The 22,521-nt window shown below is 45.2% G+C and overlaps 1 protein-coding gene across 1 annotated transcript in view; it reads left to right on the forward strand.

The window, feature by feature from the left end:
- Positions 1-1,989: 1,989 nt before the first annotated feature.
- Wdr60 (WD repeat domain 60) overlaps positions 1,990-22,521 on the forward strand; it is a gene marked incomplete in the record, with an annotated part of 68,333 nt that continues 47,801 nt past the window's right edge. The window contains 8 exon segments of the mRNA XM_013509671.1: positions 1,990-3,393; positions 7,040-7,093; positions 7,761-8,160; positions 9,627-9,718; positions 11,608-11,892; positions 16,860-16,915; positions 18,760-18,814; positions 21,425-21,490. Coding sequence (XP_013365125.1) covers positions 3,379-3,393; positions 7,040-7,093; positions 7,761-8,160; positions 9,627-9,718; positions 11,608-11,892; positions 16,860-16,915; positions 18,760-18,814; positions 21,425-21,490 — 1,023 coding nt within the window.

The raw sequence follows: 22,521 nt of genomic DNA on the forward strand, positions 1-22,521 counted from the left end.
GCTGAGCTAAATCCCCAGCCCCGATTCCCTTGTTAACACAGGAAAGAAGAGCCTATTTGTTGAAGTCTGCTCTACAGTTGCAGTATTTGGATCTTGTGAAGACTGGTGCATCACAAAAAATCCTGCACTGTTTGCTCCCAAGCATTTGACCTAGAGATGTGAAATAGACGGCAGAAAAGCAAAATGTCCCCAGAGAGAACGCCTTTGTAACCCCCACTGAGCTTCTGTCCCCTGTCCAGTTACTAGATTTTTGCAAATGTTTTCCCTTTATAACCCTCAGTCTCCTGTAGACTGTTCATGTTCCCACTATCCTTCTGCGTTGACAGTTCCCGGAGGAAAAGCCCAACATTCTTGGAGGAGTGTGTCATTGTGAGCATTCCTGTACTCAGCTGTGCGGTTCAGTCTGTCTCCTTTCAAAGAGAGAGAAATGCTACTTTCTGCTGGAGTTCTGTCCGTCTTGCCTTGAGGTCCCTTCCCCCAAGACCTTCGACTGCATTATATTGTAGAAGCTGGGAGCACACACTCTGCTTCTCTTCTTTTCATGTTAATCTCCCTTTACTTCCCCAACAGGAACTCGGAAAATATTTCGCACTGTAAGTCTGGGAGGATACCTTGAAGCCTCAAAGTTTTTCTCAGACCTTCTGTCCTCTCTTTCCGGCCACCTTCTCCCCCAGGCTGTAGAAACTAGAATTTCTCTTCCCCAAGGCAGGCCATAAGAACTGGAACATCTTTTCCACGAAGTAAGACATAAAACCTAGAAACATTCATCTTTCCATCTTTCTCCCACCTACCCTTTAAAACAATTCTCGGACCTACTTTGATAAAGATCGCAAGACCTCCGCCAATTCCAGAAGGGGTCCTACCCCTTACCTGAGGGAAGGAGATGCTGTGCAAAGAGACGAAGAAGAATCTGGAGAGACAGGCTTGCTGGTTTTTCCCCTCATGCTGTAACCAGGAAAGCTTTACTATTCAGTCATATTGCTACATAGCTGTCCATGCCTCCCTAAACCTAAGAATAAAAATCGTCGTTATTGGGCGTGGTGATGCACGCCTGTAATCCCAACACTTGGGAGGCTGAGGCAGGAACATCGTTTTGAGTTCAGTGCCAGCCTGGGCTTCAAAGTGAGTTCAAGACCATCTTGAACTGCATAGTGAGACCGTCTCAAAAAGCCCCCCACCAAAAAAAAAAAAGATAGTTTACAGTGGGCCTTTCATCTTTAGTGGAAGGCTCTTGTGTAATGTGACGCTTTGATCAAATAAATGTGCTACCTTTCCTTCTGTTAGTGTCTGTTGGGTGTTAGATGGTGAGCAGGAAGCAGATCAGTCCCTCAGCAAAGGAGCTATTCAGAGAATAATTGTTTTAGGTGCTTCTATAGACCAAACTCCTTTTATTCTGCAAATGTAATGGAACATGCTGAGGAAGCAGAAATAGCTTCTGCAAAGTTCTGTGGCTCTGGTGTATTTGGTGTAGTGATGAAATCAAGTGCCAAGGAGGTAGGGGAGATGGGCGATTTATGTTTTAGCTGGCTTTGTCTGCAGTGGAAGATGGCCTAGTAGGGACTTGAGAGAAATGGACATGTTTATACTCGAAATAGGGGATAGTCTGACAGGAGTTTGTGATTGCAGGTAAGGGAGAGGGGTCGTCATCCCTGCAGTGTAACCTTTTCTAATAGTGTGGCTGGTGGCTTTATTTCTCACTGTCACAGTGAAGAGAATACACAGCCTTCTATCATCAGCTGTTTGGGACCTAGTGATTATGCTATACCGAACAGAAACACTGAAACAACACCGAGGATTTGGAGGCAGATTTATTTACATCGACAGACACTGATTGGGATCATTTCCAAAGTATCAGGCCCTGATCTCTGGTGGTCTAGGGTTTATATGGGATAAGCAAGCAGGAAGTACCGAGGCAGAATGGCTTGTCAATTGGGGATTGGTTCTTACAATAAGCATCAAGTGACCAGCTATGCATCACAACGACCAGTTGTTTATAAGAAACAGAAGCAGCAGGAACTGTAACAGGAACTATTACCTGGGCACCTAACAAACTGAGGTGTACCGGTGTTGGGGAGTCACCTTCTACTACAGTTAGGAGACGCACTTTGCCATCGCACTGAGGCTCACAGAGCCACTCATGCAAGTGAGTCACCCTTTTTGGCCGAGGTCTCAAGACGCTGTGGGAATGAAGTGCATTACTGAATGGCTACCACTTAGTTTGGTGTCTTGCTTGGGGCAGTCACTAAATTACAGCTGTCGTAGAAGTGACCTTTCCTGCCTTCACTTCCAGTCATCAGTAAAGACAGGGACAGAGCACAAGCAAACATGAAAGGCTTATTGGCTCTCAGTACTACCACGAGGAGTGGGCTTTGTGGCCTTGTACCCGCCTCCATTGTAAGCTGGCTCAGAACAGCATGCTCCCTAAAACAGCACGAACAAAGTAAATTTCCCCTCTGCAGGAGGACGTGGGGCCAGAAGCTCAGAACACCCCTGGCACAGGCGCAGAGGCCCCGCTGTGAGAACGCGGCAGAAGACTGAGGACTACTACAGCCCCTGCCTTGCTGAAGACTGGCTTTGTGTTTTTATGCTCCAAATAGAATAAAGCCAAGCCACAGTCTGCTTCCTTTCTTTTATGCCTCGTCCAAAGTCTCTTTCAACAACTACTTTACAGATACTTTGATTCCCATCTATCTTATGTGGTGGTTTTGATCAAAACAGCACGTGAAGGCAGCATTCCTGACACAAAGCCTTATTTAATTCTCCCTTTCCGAGCACTGCACCCGGGAAATACTGAGGCAGCGATACAGTTCCCCACAAAGTTGCCGACAGGCGAGGACCAGCGACCCCTCGGCGCTCTGCTGCTCCTGCCTCCCAGTGCGACCGGTCGCGGTTCGGCAGGCGGACGCGGGACGGGCTCAGGAGCCGAAAGCCACCGCCCGCCCTTTCCTAGCTCCGACCCTGCCGGCACTAAGAATCGGCGGTGCGCAAGCGCACTGGGAGTAACTCCGCTGTCCTGGCAGGTTGCGACGTAGCAGCCGGGGATGCGCAGACGCACTGGGAGAGGATGCGGGGGTGGTGGTGGTGGTGGGACTGGCGGGATGCTGACCGCTCGATCCTCTGCTGCTCCTGCCTGCCAGTTGCTAGGAGTCCGGGTAATGCGCAGACGCACTGAGGGCAGCTGTGGAGCAGGCCGGGCTCGGCACTCTGCTGCCCTTGCCTACCGGTTGCTAGGAGTTGTGGACGCCGCGGGTTGGCCGCCGCCTAGCAGCAGGCCCCGGCCATCCCCCGGAGCTGGGGCTGGCGGGTTCGTCTCTTTGCAGGTGGTCCGCGCCTGGCCAGAGCCGAGGGCACCGCGCTCTCCCGGGCCCGTGAGGAGCGATGGAGCCTGGGAAGGTCGGTGCGTGGCTGAGTCGTGGGAAGGGGGATGCGGTGCGTCCTGCTCTGCGTGATGCCGCCTGCACCCGGCTCGGGATGGATGAACTTGTCAGGCTCCTGCGCGGGATTCGGGGCCTGGGCCGCGGGCGGGGACTTGTGGGCGCGAGGAGCAGTCCCAGCCCCTTCCTTGGAGCAGCGTTTCCCCCTTAGCTGGGGCTGGAGATCTCGGGCCATGGAGTGGGATGTGCCCAAGGGCGGGACGCTAGGAGTGTGGCTGGGACTGGCGTGAGTGGCGGGCGGTTGTAAGGGGCGCCTGCGTCGGGCGCGTCTGAGAGGCCGCATCTAGAGGCGTGTCTAGGGCAGGAGTGAGGAGCAGAATCTAAGGCAAGTGTCAGGGGCCGGATCTAGGGCAAGTGTGAGGGGCAGAGTCCAGGGGCGTGCTTGGGGCGGGGCCCAGGGCAAGGTGGGCGGCTGTGGTGAGGGGCGGGGCTGGGACACGTCCAGGTGGGAGTGAGGCGTGTGGTGTAGGAGCATCTTTGAGGAGCGGGATCAGTGATCTGAGGGCCTTGGCCAAGGGGTGTCTGAGCAGCCAGGTCTAGGCACAAGTCCTCGGGCGTGTCCGAGGGGCAGGGTTAAAGCGGTGTCTGAGGGCTGGGTCCAGGGATAGGCTGAGGGGCGTGGCCCAGAGGGTGTGCGTGTGGGACGGGGTGCAAGCCCAGGATGTGCAGTGGGGTCTCCACTCAACTCCAGCTCTGGGCCCCACCTACCTTCTGTGCCTATCCAGAGGCAGGTAGGGAAACGAGGCAGGGCTGACTGAGCATTTCTTCCGGGGAAGCACAGGACGCCTGCGTGTCAGGCACTCAAAGTCCGAACAGTATTGAACAGTACAGCGTTTGAAAGCTTCCTTTTCCACTGTATAAGGTGAACGAGTCTTGACTACTCTTGGTTTTCTTTTTGCGGTACTGGAGCTCGAACCCAGGGGCACTCTACCCGTGAGCTGAGCTGAGCTGAGCTACATCACCAGCACCCGCTCCCCTGTCCCCTGTGCATTTTCAGGCAGGGCCTCCCTAAATTGTCCAGGTAGTATTCGAACTTGTGATCCTCCTGCTTCAGCCTGCCTCTGTGCTGGGAATACAGGCGTGCGCCACCACTCCTGGCTTCGCAGCTCTTATGTTTAGTACCTCTGGCGGTTGCCGCTGTTACTTTAGTGTGTGCTGACACCTTCCTTTCTTCTCCCACCGAGTTCAGCCCTAGTGGGACCCAACTCTGTCCTGTGCGGCGATCCCTATGGAGGCTTGGTGTCTGCCTGGTCCAGTTTGTAGCTCCAGGCTGTAGCCGGCTGCTCAGCACCAGGAAGGTGACTGCTGCAACTTTGAAACCATTGTAAACTGTAAAATTGATTCCACTTTAGATGTAAATAGTGAGGTGCCACAGCTTCTGGAGGTTGAAATAGTGGGCTGGATGCTTGAGTTTGAATTCTGGCTTCTGTGTTTTTCTGTGTGGCTATGGGAAAGTTACTCAAGATGCCTTTTTTTCTGGTCGGTGAAAGGAGCAGGGTAATAGGAGCAATGCCAGTGTTGAGGCGTGGGGGTTAGTGAGATGAAATTTAAAAGTACTTAGGATGGTACCTACTGATTTATTAACACTCAGCAAGGTTAACTATTGTTATTTTTGTCTAGTGATTGCCCAATAAAAGATGAAGAATTTAGTTTGCATACATTTCTTCCTCCTTTCTCTCCGGTTTGCAATCACAATGTCATCTGAAGGCTTAATTAGGCCGTGGGTTTCCTTCTACTACAGCTGTGGGGCTGGTGCTTCTGTGTCCTCATAGCATGGTGGTTGCTTCTCTCAGAGTGAGGGATCTCGCATAAGCCCCAGCAGGAGGCAGGTAGTTGTCACCCCACTCTCATCATTAAGGGTGAGTCACTGAATCTGACCTCATTTATGGGAAGAAGAATTGGAGACATGCAAAGGAGAGTTGTTGAATTAGCAGACTGCTTTCAGATCACCACACCATGTTTAGCATTTCCCTTCTGCTTAGAGTAGCTCAGGTGGTTGATGAGTTAACTGCCCTGGTGCTCCTTCACCTGGACCCACAGTTCATATTTTTTCATGGCTGACCTTGGTGATGCTGCTATGTGCTGAACAGACCCATCCTGAAGGCTGGGGACTGAAAGAGATTTGATCTGTGCTTCACTGTTAGCTAGAGAGGTGGATGATGCTTGGAAGTCAGCTGGAGAGATGTGTTCCTGCCTAAGAGAGATGCAGAGACATGATCATATTGGAGGAAAGCTGGAGAGAAAGCTTGAAAGACAGCTTGTCCGACCAGGTGCAGACACTGCGATTCCAGCAAACATGAGAAGGGTGCAATGCAGGTTTCTGCAGGCACCAGTGTAGCTTCCGCGTATGCAGAGCTTGTGTGTGCTGGGAACCTGTGTGTGTTTGCTGAGTGAGTGTAGATGTTCACGGGGGATGGAGACATGGTTGGGTTTGTGAGCTCCCAGGTGCCCCGGGGAAACAGACAAAATTGTTGGGCCACACGGTGGGGACAGGCAGGCTTGTTTCACTGTGACCATCATTTGCTCATTCATTCCACAGGTATTTTTCCAGTTGCTATCAGGGGTCTAGCAATGTGTGGGTGTCTGGAGATGAAACTGGTTAGATCCTCTATACCTTGGTGTCCTCATGTGGAAAATGGAGCCCATGACCTTCTTAACAAGGACCATGACATTCAGAGGGTGTGTCTTGACTCAGTACAGCATTTCTGTCTGTCCATACTTCCTAGGCACTATTTCTACATGGAAAGTCACTCCAAACTTTGTTGTGCAAACTATCAGCAGTCCTTGTAGTTTGCTTGTGCATCTGTGTGTCAAGACATGGAGCAGGGACAGCAGGGACAATGTGGTTCTGCTCGCTGACCTCTGGGGTCAGAGCTGCAGGACGTAGGCTTGGGGAAGTTGTACCAGTTCACAGGTGGAACACATCGTGTGGGCTCCTGAGCTCTCTCATTTCTGGCCTCTGGTGTCTGTGGGGCTCTAAGGGTGCTTGGCCTCTACTCCTCAGCTGCTCCTTTCCTCACCTGAGTCCTCGAGCAGCAGCTTGTGTGTCTGATTTCACTTAACATATGGTCTCAAGGTGACACAATTATTTTAAAACCACAAAATATTTATTTCTGACCTGTTAAGATGCCAGTGTAACTTTCCCCCTTCAGTTTGTAACATTTAATGATTTTGAATTATCCAAGGGGTGCATTCTATAGTTATGGATGATTTTAGGTAGTTAAATAGTTCCTTCCCCCACCCCAGTATTGGGGATTGAACTCAGGGCCTTTGCACTCAGCTACATCCCCAGCCCTTTTTCATTTTTTTATTTTGAGACAGAGTGTCCCTAAATTTCTCAGTTGCCCACGTTGGGCCCAAATTTGCAATCTTCCTGCCTCAGACTCTCTGAGTGCTGGAATTATAGGCATAAACAACCATATCCAGTTTAATTTTTAAAATCTGTATTTTACCATCTTTTGTTTCAGTAGGTCAAAAAGGATTTTCTTGCTTATCAATAATCAATTACCATCAGTTTAAATAGTGTAATGGAAAGCAACTCATGAGAATAGACAAAATTAGTTATTTTACACTTTAAAAATTCTAACTGTGTACTTTCTTTTTAGAGACGAACCAAAGATGATACTTGGAAAGCAGATGACCTCAGGAGACACCTCTGGGTAGCGTATTTTAGAGTTCAGCTGGGGTCCAGATGGGTGCCCCCTGCTTGGCTCCTCTTGTACATAGCATGTTTAGAGTGCATGTGGATCAAAGGTAGAGCTGTGTGGCTGATGCTGCAGCCGTAGAGGAATGGGACGAGGGCACTCTTGTCACAGTGCCTGCAGCTCAGGGTTCCCTACTGCTGCAGGCAGCATGGCAGGGCTGAGGGGCAGCCATAGTCCCCAGGTGTGTAGTAAGGGCCCTGGTTTTAATAACACCAGCTGGCTCTTGCCTCGGTGGCATTAAAACAGCTTCATTATATCCTGTTCTTTCTAATCCTGTCCTGTTTGGGGTTTGAGCGGCCAATAAATATGAATGCCTCTGGCATGGAATTCCATTCAACAGTTACAGAAGTGCTAAGCATGACTCTAATTACTTTAGGGTTCTAAGAATATTCATTTAGGGCCCTTCACATCTTGCTGTATTTGAAAGCAGTTGAATCAAAGCGTTTTCAATGGATTCTCATATTCAGATGTTAATGGTCAGGGGCCTGTGTGTGGCTGAGCAGGACAGTGCTTGCCCAGCATGTGCCAGGCCTTGGGTTCCATCACCAGCCCTGAAAGAAAGCAAGGTCATCCGTAGAAATGTGCCCTCCTCTCACGGAGACCCCTTCTCCTGTCATCTTAGGCTGTGCAGTTGGGTGGTGCCAAGGAAGAGAAGAAGCACAGAGAAAAGCAGCTACATAAGGAGTCGGAAGTGGACATCCCTGACCACAAAGAGCACAGGGATCCAGGCCGAGATGTACAGAGGCACAGGGACAGGGTCACTGACAGAGATGCCCGTACCTCCAAGGAGAATCCTCATGGGGAGAGGGATAGTGAGAGACACAGGGAGAGAAGGAAGGATGCAAAAGACTGGGAGAAAGAGAGGCTGAGAGAGAAACGTCGAGAACAAGATGCAGAGAAGTCTCACAGCAAAGCCAAGGACAGAGAAAAGGAAAAGGACAGAAGGGCGAGGAGAGAGGAGCTCCGGCAGGCCACCGCCCACCACGACCTGCTGGACAGGGTGGAGAAGAAGGTGCGCTCAGGTGCGTCCTCGGTCCCCATGGCTCAGGAGCTGTGTTCTCCCCAGGTGTCGCCCACCTGCCTCTGACAGTGCTTTGTGAGCTGTGATTCCTTTAGCCATGCTTACATTTTCCTCTTTACATATCTTCTGTTCTCCGCTTTGTTTTCTCTCATAGTTTTTATAAATGTTTCGGGTTTGGGTTTTCTGTATGTGTGTGTTACTTTGATATTTTTAATACTTATTTAGTGAAGAAACAAGTTTCTTATTATTTGCTGGCATTTTACTATTGAAACATACAAGAGGTGATCATAATGTGCTGTGATTGTTTACATTAAAGAATTATTACAGTAAAAGTCACATTGCCATGAATCTTCCTCAAAATATGGGCCCCTACCAACTTTGAATATACTTACCTCATCACTCTTGCCACTTTTGGAAGCGGCTCTGGAAGTGCTTTTTCCTGAGTATCTTTATGAGGTGCGATAAAACACATGGTCACTGTTGCTGCTGAGTGCCATGGGACAGAAAGGCAGGCTGCCAGGCTCGTGGTTTTAAACTCCACTTACCTGTTCCTGATTTCCGGGTTTTGGTTCCCAGCTGGGCTTCTCCCTGCTCCCCAGCTGTGTGTCTGCCTGTGCTTTGAGTTCTTATGGAGATTGCAACCCTAACAGGCCCCAAGCTGACCTGGGGGCCTCACCTGATGCAGGTGACGGCAGCAGCACCGTTCCTTTCCTGAGGCGAGAGCCTGGCACATCCGGTCCTTGCCTTCTCGTCCTGCCTCCTGGAGTGTCCTGTGGGTTTTGTGTTCAGGATGTATGCAGAGCCCAGCCCTGCCCTCTGTCCCAGCTTCTAGGAGAGCGGTCAGTGCTCAGTCAGTGTTTTTGAAAGAGTGAACTTCATTCTCATGATCCTTGAAGTTTGATTTTGCTCCCATCTTTTAAAACGTTGATTTTCTTTTCTTTTTAAAAAATAATATGCTTTAAACATTTTTGTTTTTTTATTATAATATGAGCAGGGTTTGGTGTGATAGCTCAACACATGTATATAGCATGCTGAAGTGTCATTTTCCTTTATTGTAAGCCTGATGAGTTTTTGTCTGCAGATTCAGAAATGAACCCCCCCTCAATTCTTTGTTGGATGCTGCCTGGGCACCTCGATAATGGGGTGACCCTCCCAGGTAACCCCTGCACACTGTTGCTTATGCCTCAGCCTCACACTGGGTGGGCTGTGCCTGACCTCCTGCCCCCGTGTCCCTTGGTAGTGGGGTGCCTGGAGGCTGGGATTTCTTTGGGGTTTCCTGTTGGCTGGGATATTTGCCTGAACAGCTTTGCTCTGGTTCCCAGAAACCCTGAGAACATGTTTCAGATGAAGAATATTTTTAGATACATGTTCATAATGGAACATGATTGCAGTCTTCAGCAAGATGGTAGAAGAGCTTTTGGATATGCTGAAATTTGGGAATATGAAAACTGTGTTGTATTTTTGCAGTAAATAAAGTAAGAATTGAAGAGAAAGAAAGGAGAGGTGAAGACCCTGAAGGAGGGGATGAAGATAGAGAAAGAAGATACCGGGAGAGAAAGGTACCCAGGCCAGGCCGGAGGGGGCCTTCCCCTTGCAGTGGAGACTGGGAAGGGTGTACAGGAGAGCTGGTCGGGGTGGGCATTCTATTCTGATTCCAGCAGCAGCCCTGGTGGTGGAAAATTTACATATACAGATTAATAGTAAGAAAATAAAAGTGCCTATTCCTACCCAGAGACCACTGTTGATCATGTTTGGATATGTATCTGATAGATGTATGTAAATGTGTGTGTGTGTGTGTGTGTGTGTGTGTATGTATGTATGTATGTGTGTGTGTATATATATATATTTTTTTTTTTTTTTTTTTTTGAGACAGGGTCTCACGATTAGTTCAGGCTGGATTTGAACTTACTATGTAGCTCAGGCTGGCTTTTGAATTCACAGTTCAGCAGTACTCCTGCCTCCGCCTCCCAAGTGCTGGGATTACTGGCATGTGTATATGTTTTTTTTTTTTAATTGGGTTTTCATTGTTTTATAAGTTGTTTAAACTTAATACATCTTGATCATTTTTCTCAGTTGTCATATTTCTTGAGAGTGTTTAATCAATGCATAAATTAATATTTAGTGATGTAGATATTTTAGTTCTTTTGACATGTCTGATGCTTTTGGACATATAAGTTGCTTCTAAATTCTTTTCATGGTCCTGAGGAGACCTCTTTCCCACCCAGAGGTACAGAAGTGCGGTGTGCCTTGTTCTGGGTCTTCAGGGTTTTTGGTAAAGGTTTTTGAACTGTGGCAAACTGAAGAGATTGGTCAGAGCCCCCCATTCTCTGTAGGAAGGCTCTGTGGTAGAGATCAGCGCTTGGACTGGAAATGGGGAGAATGGAGGAAGGACACACAGCCCCCGGAAGAGTGCAGGGACCCTGCGTGCAGGGATGAGGAGGTGGTGTGGACCGGCTCCGGTGACCCAGTGCGAAAGCTTAGGACAGCTTGATGATGCTCCCACAGCTGGGTCTGAGCCCAAATCCCGACACTGTCATAACCCACTGTACAGCTGATGGTGGATGCCACCCATCCCTGAGCATCCATGGTGTCTCCTGAGGGTACTGGGCTGGCTGAATGATGGCACCCCCCTTTTTAAGACTGCCCACCTATGTGGGACTGACAGCGAAAGAGTGGTGCACTGCATCATTGCAGAACACGGCAGCCTCAGGCTTGGTGCTCACCAAAGGGACCGCCTTTCTAGGGAGTAACTCCAGCTGGGGAGCTCAGGTGAGGTGCAGAGTGAGAATGCTATAGAGTTACAAAGGGGGCTGGATTGCTTTGCTAAGTGCAGGAGTCAGCTTCCTGGTCCTGTAATAAAATACTTCAGATGATTGACTAATACAGAGAAAAGAGCCAAGTGTAGTATAATTCCAGCTATGTGGGAGAATGGGGCAGGAGGATCACAAATTTAAGTCCAGCCTGGATAACTCAGGGACTGGGGATGTAGCACAGTGGAGGGGCACCTAGGCTCCATGTCCAGGATTGGGGCAAAGAATAAAGCTTCCCTTTGGCTCCCCGTTGTGGACTGTCCAGTGTGCGATCAGCAGCCCGACTCTTTTGGGCCTGTGGTGAGGTACTAGGTCGGGGTGGAACAACTGGCTCAGATCACAAGCCTGGGTCCCCATCCCCTTCCAGTGCTTGCCCCAGTGGTGTGAGGACCTCGCCCAAGGCCCCACCTCCCAAAGACACAGCTCTTCTCACACTGCCACCCTGCAGGCTGAGTTTCCGTCCTGTGCTGCAGTGCACAGCATCCAAACCGCCACACTGCTGTCCACACAGCCAGGGCTGTTGGGCGGGCGGTGAGGAAGGAGTCTGACAGCAGGCGTGGAGGGAAGGCGTGCGGCCATTCTGAAGTCTTTCCCACTTCCTCCTGTGAGTTCTCATGCATTTCACTGCCATCCCGCAGCTGCAGTATGGCGACAGCAAAGACAACCCTCTCAAGTACTGGCTCTATAAAGAAGAAGGGGAGAGACGACACAGGAAGAAACATGGAGAAAAAAGCAGCACCAGAGAAAAAAGAGAAAAGTACTCCAAAGAGAAGAGTAGCTCGTTCTCTGACAAAGAAGGGGAAGAAAGACGCAAGGAGAAGCGACATAAAGAAGGCTTTCATGCTGAGGAGGAGAGGCACCGAAGCAATGTGGAGAGGAAAGAGAGGTCGTCAAAGGAAGAGCACAGGAAGAGGGAGCCCGAGGTATGGTGTTGATGCTTTGTTGCTTTTGCGGCCACTCCAGGGTTGGCTCACAGAAAGTGCACAGTGGACACGGAGCCAGGTCGTGGTCGGGCACACAGCCTGACCGCAGTAACTGAGGCGAAAGTGCCCAAGTCTCCCTGTGCAGTCAGCAGAGAGACACAGTGGTCTTTTAATGAATATGAACTCAGACCTTCTGGTTATATTGTGAATGCACTTTTGGTCTTGTTGGCTTGTCTTTTTGGTGTACTGGGGATTAAACCCCTTCAAACTGAACTACAACCTTGGCCTTTTTTTGGTTTTAAAATAGGGTCTTGCTAAATTGCCAGGTTTCTCGGGCTAGACTCAAACTCGTGATCCTCTTCCCTCAGCCTCTGGGATTATAGGCATGCACCTCCATGCCTAGCTTGCAAATAATATACTTTTAACAGAGATTTGGAAATCTATTATAAAGCTTTGAAATTTAACATTTAAAAAAAACTTTTTTTTTTAAACAGGTCTTGCTTTATAATCCAGACTAGCCTTGAACTCACTGTGTAGCCAACTCAGGCTGGCCCCAAACTCAGTGATTGTCCTGCCTCACCCTCCTGAACACTGGGATTATAAGCATACACCAACATGCTCTGTGGAAGTTGATTTTTTTTTTTTATTTTACAGAGAATACAAAAAAAAGAACATTAAAAACAATACAGAATTTCAAAACAAGATGATAGGTAATCAACAATGGTTGTTATATTGCACGTTGCTATCTTCAAAGTAGTTGTTCAGATTGCCAGATGTAAGCATGCACAACTGGTCAAAAAAATTAAGAAAAAAAAAAAAGCATTAACTGTTCCTTTCAATAAACCAACAGAACTTAGTAGTACAATTATCTTAGCTATTTTGTATGTGTATATATATTGTTTTCCTTCTTTGTTTCTTGTCTCCTTTCCCTCACTCCAGTTATTCCTTCCCATTGAGCAGTTTCCCTTTCACGATACCTATTGTATTTCTTGGATTTTGTTTACTCTTTCAGTTTCTTATACTAGAGAGACAATATAATGTTCACTCACGCAATTCTGATTTATTTCACTTATGACTATGGTCTCAAGTTGCATCCATTTACCTATAAAAGCCTAGAGTTTATCTTTCTTTATAGCTGAGTAATACTCCATTGTAGATAGAAATGCCACATCTTTTTTATCCATTCCTCAGTTGATGGGCATTTAGGCTTTTTCCAAGATTTTGCTATGGCAAATGGTGCTGCTATAAACATGGGTGCATATATATTGCTGTGGTATGATGTTTTCAATTCTTCTGGGAAAATACCCAGAAGGGGACTAGCTGGGTCAAATGGGACCTCTAATTCTAATTTTTTGAGGAATCTCCACACTGATTTCCACAATGGTGCGCCAGTCTGTACTCCCACCAACAGTGGAGAAGGGTTCCTTGTTATTGATTGATTTTTTGATGATAGCCGTTCTGGGGTGAGATGGAATCTAAGTGTTGTTTTAGTTTGTGTTTCTTGAGTGATCAATGATGTTGAACATTTTTAAATATATTTATTTGCCATTTGTATTTCTTCATCTGAGAAGTGTGTATTCATCTTCAATACCCATTTTTGGATTGGGTCTTTGAATTTTGGGGTTCTGATTTTTTAAAATTCTTTATATATTCTAGATAGAAGTCCTTTGTCTGAGGAACAGTTGGCTAAATTTTTTTCCCAGTTTGTGGGTTTTCTTTTTACTCTGTTGGTGATTTCTTTTGATTTGCAAAAACCTTTGAATGAGACCCCAGTTGTTGGTTCTTTGAAGTATTTTCTGTGCAGTTTGGTTTTTGATTATAGACTGTGTGCCTATCCCTATGTCTTCAAGATTTCTACTACTTTCTTTTCCAGTAGATTTAGTGTTTCTGTTTTAATATTTAGATCTTTGATCCATTTTGACTTTAATTTAGTGCACGGTGATAGACATGGGTCTAGTTTTAGTCCCTGGCTTGTGGAAAGCCAGTTTTCCCAGCACCATTTATTAAAGAGGGTAGCTTTCTTCCAGTGAACATGTTTGACCCCTTTGTCAAAGATAACGCAGCTGATAATTTGTAATAGCTAGATCTTGGAAACAACCCAAATGCGCATCAACTGAGGAATGAATAAAAAAATGATCTTCTTATATAATGGAGTATTACTCAGCCATAAAGAAGGATAAACTAGAGACTTTATAAGTAAGTGGATGTAATTGGAGACTATACTCCTAAGTGAAATAAACCAGATGCAAATGTGTAGACATATTATCGTCTCCCTAGTGTGAGAAGCTGAAAGAGTAAATGTGATCCAAAATGTACAATAGATAGTGTAAAATGGGAAGAAACTTCAAAAGGAGAGAAACTGGTTTAGGGGAAGGGGAAAAAAGAAGTAAGAGAAAAGCAAAAGGAAAAAATATATAAGTATATACAGAAGATAGTTAAGATAGTTGTGCTGCTGATTTCTCTCACTTCATTGAAGGAATAGGTTTGTGCTAATGTTGTTCGGATAATTAGCTGATATCTTGTACTGATATCTTGTAGCTGATATCTTGGTAAGCAGATTTCAAGATAACAATGTATGATATGTTGACCATTGTTACCCTCCTATCATATTGTTTTGGAATTTGTTTTTTTTTTTTCCTTAAAAAAAAAAAAAAAAAAAAAAAAAAAAATAAAAAGATAAGGTGGCTGAGTGTGTTTGTAGTTGTGCCTATATCTTCTGATCTGTTCACTGATCCTCAGGTATGTTTTTTTGCCAATACCATGCTGATTTGATCACAGTAGCTTTATAGTATAATTTCAAGTTCGGGATTGTGATGCCTCCTGCTTTGCCTTTGTTGCTTAGGATTGCTTTTGCTATTTTTGGTCTCTTCTGGTTCCAGATGAATTTTAGGAATGTTTTCTCTAGATCTGTGAAATATACTGTAGTGTTTTGATCATGATTGCATTGAACCTGTATAACTGTTTTGGGATCATGGCCATTTTCACAGTGTTGGTTCTTCATATCCATGAGCAAGGAATATCCAGTTTCTTTTTTTTTTTTTTGGTCTGTTTGAGACAAGGTCTCACTATGCAGTTATGCAGTTCAGGCTGGCCTTGAGCTCACTTTGTAGCCCAGGCTGGCCTCAAGTTCACAATGATCCTCCTGCCTCAGCTTCCTGAGTGCTGGGATTATAGGCATGTGCCACCAGGCTCCAATATCTTTCCATCTTCTGAAATCCTCTTTGGTCTCTTTTTTTCAGAGTACTGTAATTTTCAATGTATAGATTTTTCCCTTGAAAGTTGATATTTTTTAAAGTAGAAATTAAGCAAATAACTCACAAAATAATGACTTTCAGCCAGGATTGATAGTATAATAGTATAAATTTGCAAAAAACAAACAAAAAAGAATAAAAATATAAAACTGTTGGATTGCAAAGCATCTACTAATGTATGTGATTTGTCCCTATGATTAATATTTTCTTGGACTCAATTTGGTATCTTTTGTTCTCACATATGTACTCCTCACTGCTCTGTTTTATCTGCTTTGAAGCTAGTGTGGTTTTATCATCCTGTTTCTTCATGGTGCTTCCTTAAAATGGGAGCAGAGTCTTCCCAGGAGGGTAGGAGTCCCTAAAGCCGGGGAGGACAGGGTCTTGGCCCAGGCCAGGAGTAGGGTCCAGGATGCCTCTGAAGGCGTTGTGTGTTTATCATTCCCATGAGAACAGCCAGTGTTGGGGAAGGGCTGCTGCCGTCTGCACTGTCACAGTCATGGATCAGAGTTCACAGCACCCTGACCTTGTTCTCCTCACAGCCCTGTTGACCCCGGCACTCTCACCTGCAGCTCGCAGCACTCCTTTTGGGTCAGAATGGTCGTAATTCTTGGCAGTCACAAGACATTACCTAGTTTTTTTTTTGGAGGGCCCACTGGGGATTAAACCCAGGGGCTGCCCATGCTCAGCAAGTGCTCTGTCACTGAGCCATACCCCCCGTTGTCTGAAGATTGAGGCAGGAGGATCACTGCGATTCAAGGCCTGGGCTACATAATGGGTTCAAGCTCATCCAGAACTATGTAGTGAGACCCCTGTTTCAAAGCAAAAACTAAATCAAAATTTAAAATTTTAAGCACTAATAGAGCATCACTTAGGCAGCACAGTTGTTCACGTACTGACTTTCCCCAGTGTCACTATGGAAAGCATCAGTTCAGCCCGGCAATTCTTGTATTGAATTCATTTGATGGAATTGTTGTTTTTGTATTTCCTGTTAAAGATATGCAATTTTTGGTCATCCTATATTTAGATAATTGAACTGGTAAGCAGTTTTAAAAAGGCTAGGGGTGTAGCTCAGTGTGCAGATCCTGGGTTCAGTCCCCAGCCATCCCATGCCCTAGGAGCACAATAAAGCTGTCTGTACTCTCGCGGGACAGCCAAGGTTTGTGTCCTCGTGGGTCGGGGTGATCTGACGCTCCTCATGTGCAGACCAGCACACGCTGCCCCGAGGCTCTGCCTGTGTGTGCGCATTTGTAATCTAATAGTTTTAGTTTTAACGGTTTAAGCGTTAGTTTTAACGCTTCCCTCTTATTTAGTTTTAATAGGTTTAGTTTTAGTTTAACTAATTCAAGAGAAAACTGTATTTTTTTTTCTATTGGTGCATGGTTCTGTGAAGTAGCTATATTCTGTGTTTGAAAATTCGTAATTTTAAGAAATGTGAGGAATTAGTCAGATTTTATCAGTAAAATAATGTGTTGCTTATGTGTAATGAATGATACTGAGATAATTTATAATCACCTTTTAATATATTTTCATTCAGTTTCCTTATATTAGTTACCAATTTACTATAAGTAACTAGTAAAGTATTATTAAAAATATACTTGTAGGGTAGATGGTACTGTTAAAATTTGAGTCTATGCCTGTTTTATAGAGTGTACTAATTATGCTTAATTCAAATTACATACTATTTAGTGGTTGTGGAATTCTTTCTCTCTTTTACAGAGCGGTGAACACAGAAATCGAGGTGCACATTTGAGAAGAGACGGGACTGGCAGCCAGTAAGAAACACACATTCCGTTGACTATTAAGTCTAACACAGTTCTCATAGAATGCTTTAACAATGAGCTTTTCTTATTGGGCCTAATTATAGCCAGTAAACGAAAATAAATTATAGTTGTACTTTATTTTTTCTGGATCTGAGCCCTCCAAATCATCCTTGAGGCATACTAGAGGAGACTGGAAACTTCCTGTCATAGTTACTTTTTTGTTGCTGGGACAAAATATCTGACACTCAGAAGTTAAAGAAGGAAAGATTTATTTTAGCTCGTGGTCTGGAGAGGTTTCAGCCCATGGTTGCCTGGCTGCAAGGCGGGGCAGCACAGCAAGGGAGAAGGGGCTCTGCAAAGGCCCTGCAGAGAAGAAACAGTCATGCGCAGCGGGAAGGAAGCAGCAGTGCCTTTCTTGTGCCCCTTTTTATTCCACCCAGACTGCAAGCCTGTTTGTTGGTGCCACCTACACCCAGGGTGGGTCTTCCCTCTGCAGTAAATCCATCACCCACACCCACATCTGTGCTAAACCAATCAGGGGATTAATTCACCGTCACACACAAATGATCCAGTGTCACATACTCATGATCTAGTCACTTCTGAAAGCCCCACCTATGAGCACATAAGGTTTTGGGGGGACATCTAGATAGAAGCCATAACACTTGTTATAAATTATTATTTTAAACATTTGCTCTTGTGAATTTAGAGAATCAGTGTGCACTTTGGAGAGAATACTTCATCTGGCTGTCTCTTCCTCTTTGTGAAGTGACAGCAGCTGCAGTGGGTTCACTCCGTGTTACAGCTGCAAGCAAATGTGAGGTGCCCACAAGTTCCCACTGTCCAAGATTTGTAATTTGTGAACCCCAAGGAAAAACTCACTGCCTCGGACAGCGGCAGACACAGTGGGAACAGGTGCTACCAACCTGGTCTAGATTTCATGTCTGCCTTTCAATTGTGACATTAGGTGGCTTTTCAGTAAAATAATGATGCCAACACTTATTTTTGAAGATTACATATTAAAGTTGTGAATAAACTGATTAATTTATTTAGTTTTGCAGGGCTGGGGATAGAAGTCAGGTGCTCTACCACTGAGCTACGTCCCCAGCCCAAGCCCTGGAGTTTAGTTTGTTATGACACCTATATTTTGTAGTTCTTTTTCACACTCTAGGAAAACTGACATTAAAGGTCTTTCCCAAATGTTTACCAGTTTGAGTGAAGCCAGGGCTTACACCTAGAGAGCCAAATTCTAGATTGTAAGCTGTAAATCTGCTAGAATGAATAGGTAGCTTTGCTTTATTCTATGTATCTGGTAACCAGTGTTACCCTGGAGTGCTGTGAATGTAAGCTGTAAAGTTGAGAATCAATTGAAACATGAAAATCTTTATTTTAGGTCCCAACTAACATATAAAATATGATTAAAGGTAGAAAATACTTAAGCATAAATATTTCTTTTGGAAATGTGAATATCATATATTAGATATAAAATAGAATTCAAGATTGACTAAAATTGGAAAAATTTTAGAATCCTTAAAGGATTTATACATGTAAAAGTTTGTGAAAACACATATACTCTTCTTTCTTTTAATTAATTAAATTTTTATTAGTACATAGCAATTATATTCATCATAGGAGTTGGAATACATTCTTTTTTCTACTAAAGATATTTTCTATCTTGAATTACTGCTGAAATAGTAAAAATATTAGGGAGGCTTTAGCATTCACTGTTGTAGTAAAACATGATTTACCAGCCTACAGCCATTTTTAATCATAGGAAAATATTGATACAAGCCTTGCCTGAGATGGAATGTTTTATTTTTGAAAAATAAATTTTGATTTTGATCACACTTCCTTTCTAGGCATGCAGAGAACTTAGTAAGAAGTAATGGGAAAGAGAAAGACTCGAGAAAGAAGGTAAGGCAGCGTGCCCTAGGACTGGCACACATACGTCACAGTAGCCCTGTGCCTGTGCCTGCTTATTTGGCAGCAGGGACGGGACAAGCACTTGCCAGGGCCTCATTTGAGTGGGGATCTCCAGGGGCACACTAAGGATTCACTTCAGATTAGGAGACTCAAATGGATTGAAAGTACAAAGATGAACAAACCATCAGACACGGTTGTGGGAGTGGTTGTCCTAGAATCAGATGAGCCAGAGACCGGAAGTATTGCTAGAGACAGACACTCCACAATGACCAAATATTAGTGCAGCAGGAAGATGTAACACTTTAAATGAATATATACCCAGTGAGATCCCCAACATACAAGAAAAATACTTGACAAAATTGAAGGGAAACATAAAAAATCCACAGTAATAGGCTTTAGCATCCCACTTTGAACTTTTTCTTGAACACCTTTTCTTGCTGTAGCAATTTGGACAAGTTAGATGAAAAGGACAAATTCCTAGACATTAATTACCAAAACTGCTTCAGGAAGTAGTAGTTTGAATAGACCTATCATGAGCAAAGAAATCATTCAGGGTTAAGAATGTTCCCACCAAGAAGCCGGCTGAGAAGGCTCCTTTTGCACATTGTGCCAACCGCTTGCGATTGTACTAACGTGACCTGCGGTCCCTCTCCTCACACCCTGCTCTCACGTTTAAACCGCTTGCATCAGAGTCACACTGTGTGCTGTTCTCTTCACTTAGTAAATCAGAATTTCTCCATGGTCTTCACTTTTTTATACCATTTCATAATTATAAGAATAATCTTCATAATTGTTATATAATACCTGTAAAATAGTACATCTTAGGGTTATGGTTATCATCAAACTATTTTTCTAGTTTTTGATTCTGTTACTACAAAATGTGGCAAACCTACTTTGGCTTCTTTTGAATTATTTCTGAAGATTAATTTTTCTTTCTGTGATTTAATTGGAATTCCTGACCTTGTGATAATCGTATGTAGCAACGTGGGCCCGCATTTCTGAATGTCTTGTGTCCTGAGCACGTGCACGAAGCAGGTCGCTGCGCGGAAGTAGGTCAGGGGAGCCTGTGCTTCATTCGTCTGGCATGGGGGACGGAGGTCAGATCACTTGTTTTTTTTTTTTTTTGTCTTTTTGAGACAGGGTCTTGCTATACAGTTCAGGCTGAACTTGAGCTCACTTTGTAGCCCACGCTGGCCTCGAACTCACAACGATCCTCCTGCCTCAGCCTCCCGAGTACTGGGATTACAGACGTGCGCCACGACGCCCAGCAGTTGTGACCTAGCTATACCCTCACCTCAGAAAAGTGTGCTTTTATTTCTTGTACTATAATCTTTTATGACTGTATGTCAATATGTATATTTGGAAGTTTGTTTTACACACAAACATGTACTATGCAGTGCTGTTTCCCTCTTTGTTGTGGAAATCTTTCAAATTCAAACAGTCTAGATCTGCTTCTCTGCTTCATTCTTTGTGTGGGTAAATTTCTTTTTCTTTTCTTTCTTGCTTGCTTGCTTGCTTTCTTTCTCCTTCCTTCCTTCCTTCCTTCCTTCCTTCCTTCCTTCCTTCCTTCCTTCCTTCCTTTTTTTGTTGTGTTTTTGAGACAGGGTTTCACTATGCAATTTAGGCTGGACTTGAACTCCTTTTGTAGCCCAGGGTGGTCTTGAACTTGCAGCAGTCCTCTGCCGCAGCCTGCTGAGTGCTGGGATTACAGTTGTATACCCCTACACTGGGCCAATGGATAGATTTCTTGAAGTAGAATTGTGGAAATATTGGATGAAGGGGTATAGTTTTTTTGTTGTTGTTTGTTTTCTTCATGTCTCCTAATGTTTTCTATAAGCTCCCAACTGGAATTATTCACCAGAATTATAATGTGAACCACATTCATAATTTAAACTATTGTAGAAGTCATATTAATAAGGTAAAAAAGACTTTAATTTGAATAGCATTTGTAATCCAAAGAATGTAAAATAGTGTCCTTTTAACATCTAATTCATATAAAATTATCTAGATTTTTTGATTCTTTTTTTTCCCAGAGGCATGAAATGTGTTTTTCCCAAGACGGAGTCCCAAGGGGACCTTGGTCTCTGGCTTGCTGTCTGTATGATTGCGATTAGGGCCTGTATTTAATGGCACGAGTTTATTTTGGTTCAGTTCTTCAGCATGTGCGGAGAGCCTGCTCAATGGCTGAGTACTGTCTGGGTCCATGGAGAATTCTGCTGTCCTCACAGAGCCTGCCCTGTGCTGCCATCGGTGTCTACCCTGCATGGTTTTGGGTAGTGATCTCTTGGTATCAGACCATCCTAGGGCCAGTGACAGCAGCAAGCGATGTCTGCCATCACTGCCTATGCGTCATTTTATCCAGTCCTCTCACTGGCACTTTGAAATATGTACTGTAATTCTTATTTTCTAAAGAAGATGGTCAAGGCACAGAGAGGTTTAGTCACTTGCCCTGAGTCACACAGCTCATCAGCCAGCCCCAAATTTCATAGTCTGTACCCCCAGTGCTGAAGGTAGCACTCATGGGAGGAATGGGGATGGCTTTCTGTGGTCCTGGGGCCTCCCCAGTGCTTGCGCTGATGGTGGCTATCCTCTGTCCTCCAGCACAGCCATGAGGAAGGCCTGGCTGCTTGGAAGTCAGCTCCGAGGCAGGGAGCTCAAGAAGCTGTGGTAAGGAGCGCCTGTCTTTTCACCTGTTCACAGTCCCATCCAGTACAGCCTTTGTCTTACTATGGTTTTGTTGGTATCATTATTCTTCCCTTTAGTAGGACGGATATGCAGGGTTAGACAAGACCTTAACATGGATTTTGTCTGCATCAGTTTGAACACCCTCCTTGTGCTGAAGCTGTGCCTGGTTATGGGGTGGGAGGAGGTGCAGATCTGACTGCAGACTTAGATGTGCAGCCCATGTTGCCTGAAAATAAGACCTACCCAGATAATAGACTTCAGCTGTAATTAATACCTGATCATTACGATTGTGATGGCCAGGGTCATGCAGAAGATTCTACCTCACTCTCCTCTTGCTCAATGGCTACTCCGTAATTCCAGGTAAGGGAAAGATGAGCTCATTGGAGATGGCATTTTTGATCGCTAGTTAGGTCTTATTTTGGAGGGTAACATGGTATCACAGGAGAGGGGTCTCGACATATAGTTCAGGAGGCTGGCCTTGAACTCACTATGTAGCCCAGGCTGGCTTCACACTCTCAGCGATTCAGCCTCTTGAGTGCTGGGATTACAAGCATATGCCACCTCATCCGGTGGGGGCTAGCACATTCCTGTGGGTACAGGCAGCCTTCTCAGCCCTGGTGGCATCTGAATTGAAGGAAGGTGGGGGATTTGAGGAGTTAAACGGAGAAATCACAAACCACATGCTTCAGGCTATTGATGGTGAGTAGGTAATTTTCAGATATCCATGTGAAACCAGAGAGAGAAAGAAATGCAGGCATCCTCCCTGTGAGAAAGTTGATACTGAGTGACTGCATGTCTTGTGGGATCAGTGAGGTGTAAGGCACATGTGCTGTCTCTGGTGGTGCCTCCCAGGGTGCCATAGAGTTGGAATCGCACACCGCGAGCCTTTTTACTTAGTAGTAAATGGGTTGATTTCCTCACTTCTTTTTTGTGCTGAATATATTCCATTGTCTGGATACCCCACCTCTTGAAGGACCCTTGGTTGGTTGCTTTGGATTTGGGCAATTGTGAAT

Source organism: Chinchilla lanigera, unplaced genomic scaffold, assembly GCF_000276665.1.
Source record: "Chinchilla lanigera isolate Chin_1 unplaced genomic scaffold, ChiLan1.0 scaffold00178, whole genome shotgun sequence".
Lineage (NCBI taxonomy): Eukaryota > Metazoa > Chordata > Mammalia > Rodentia > Chinchillidae > Chinchilla > Chinchilla lanigera.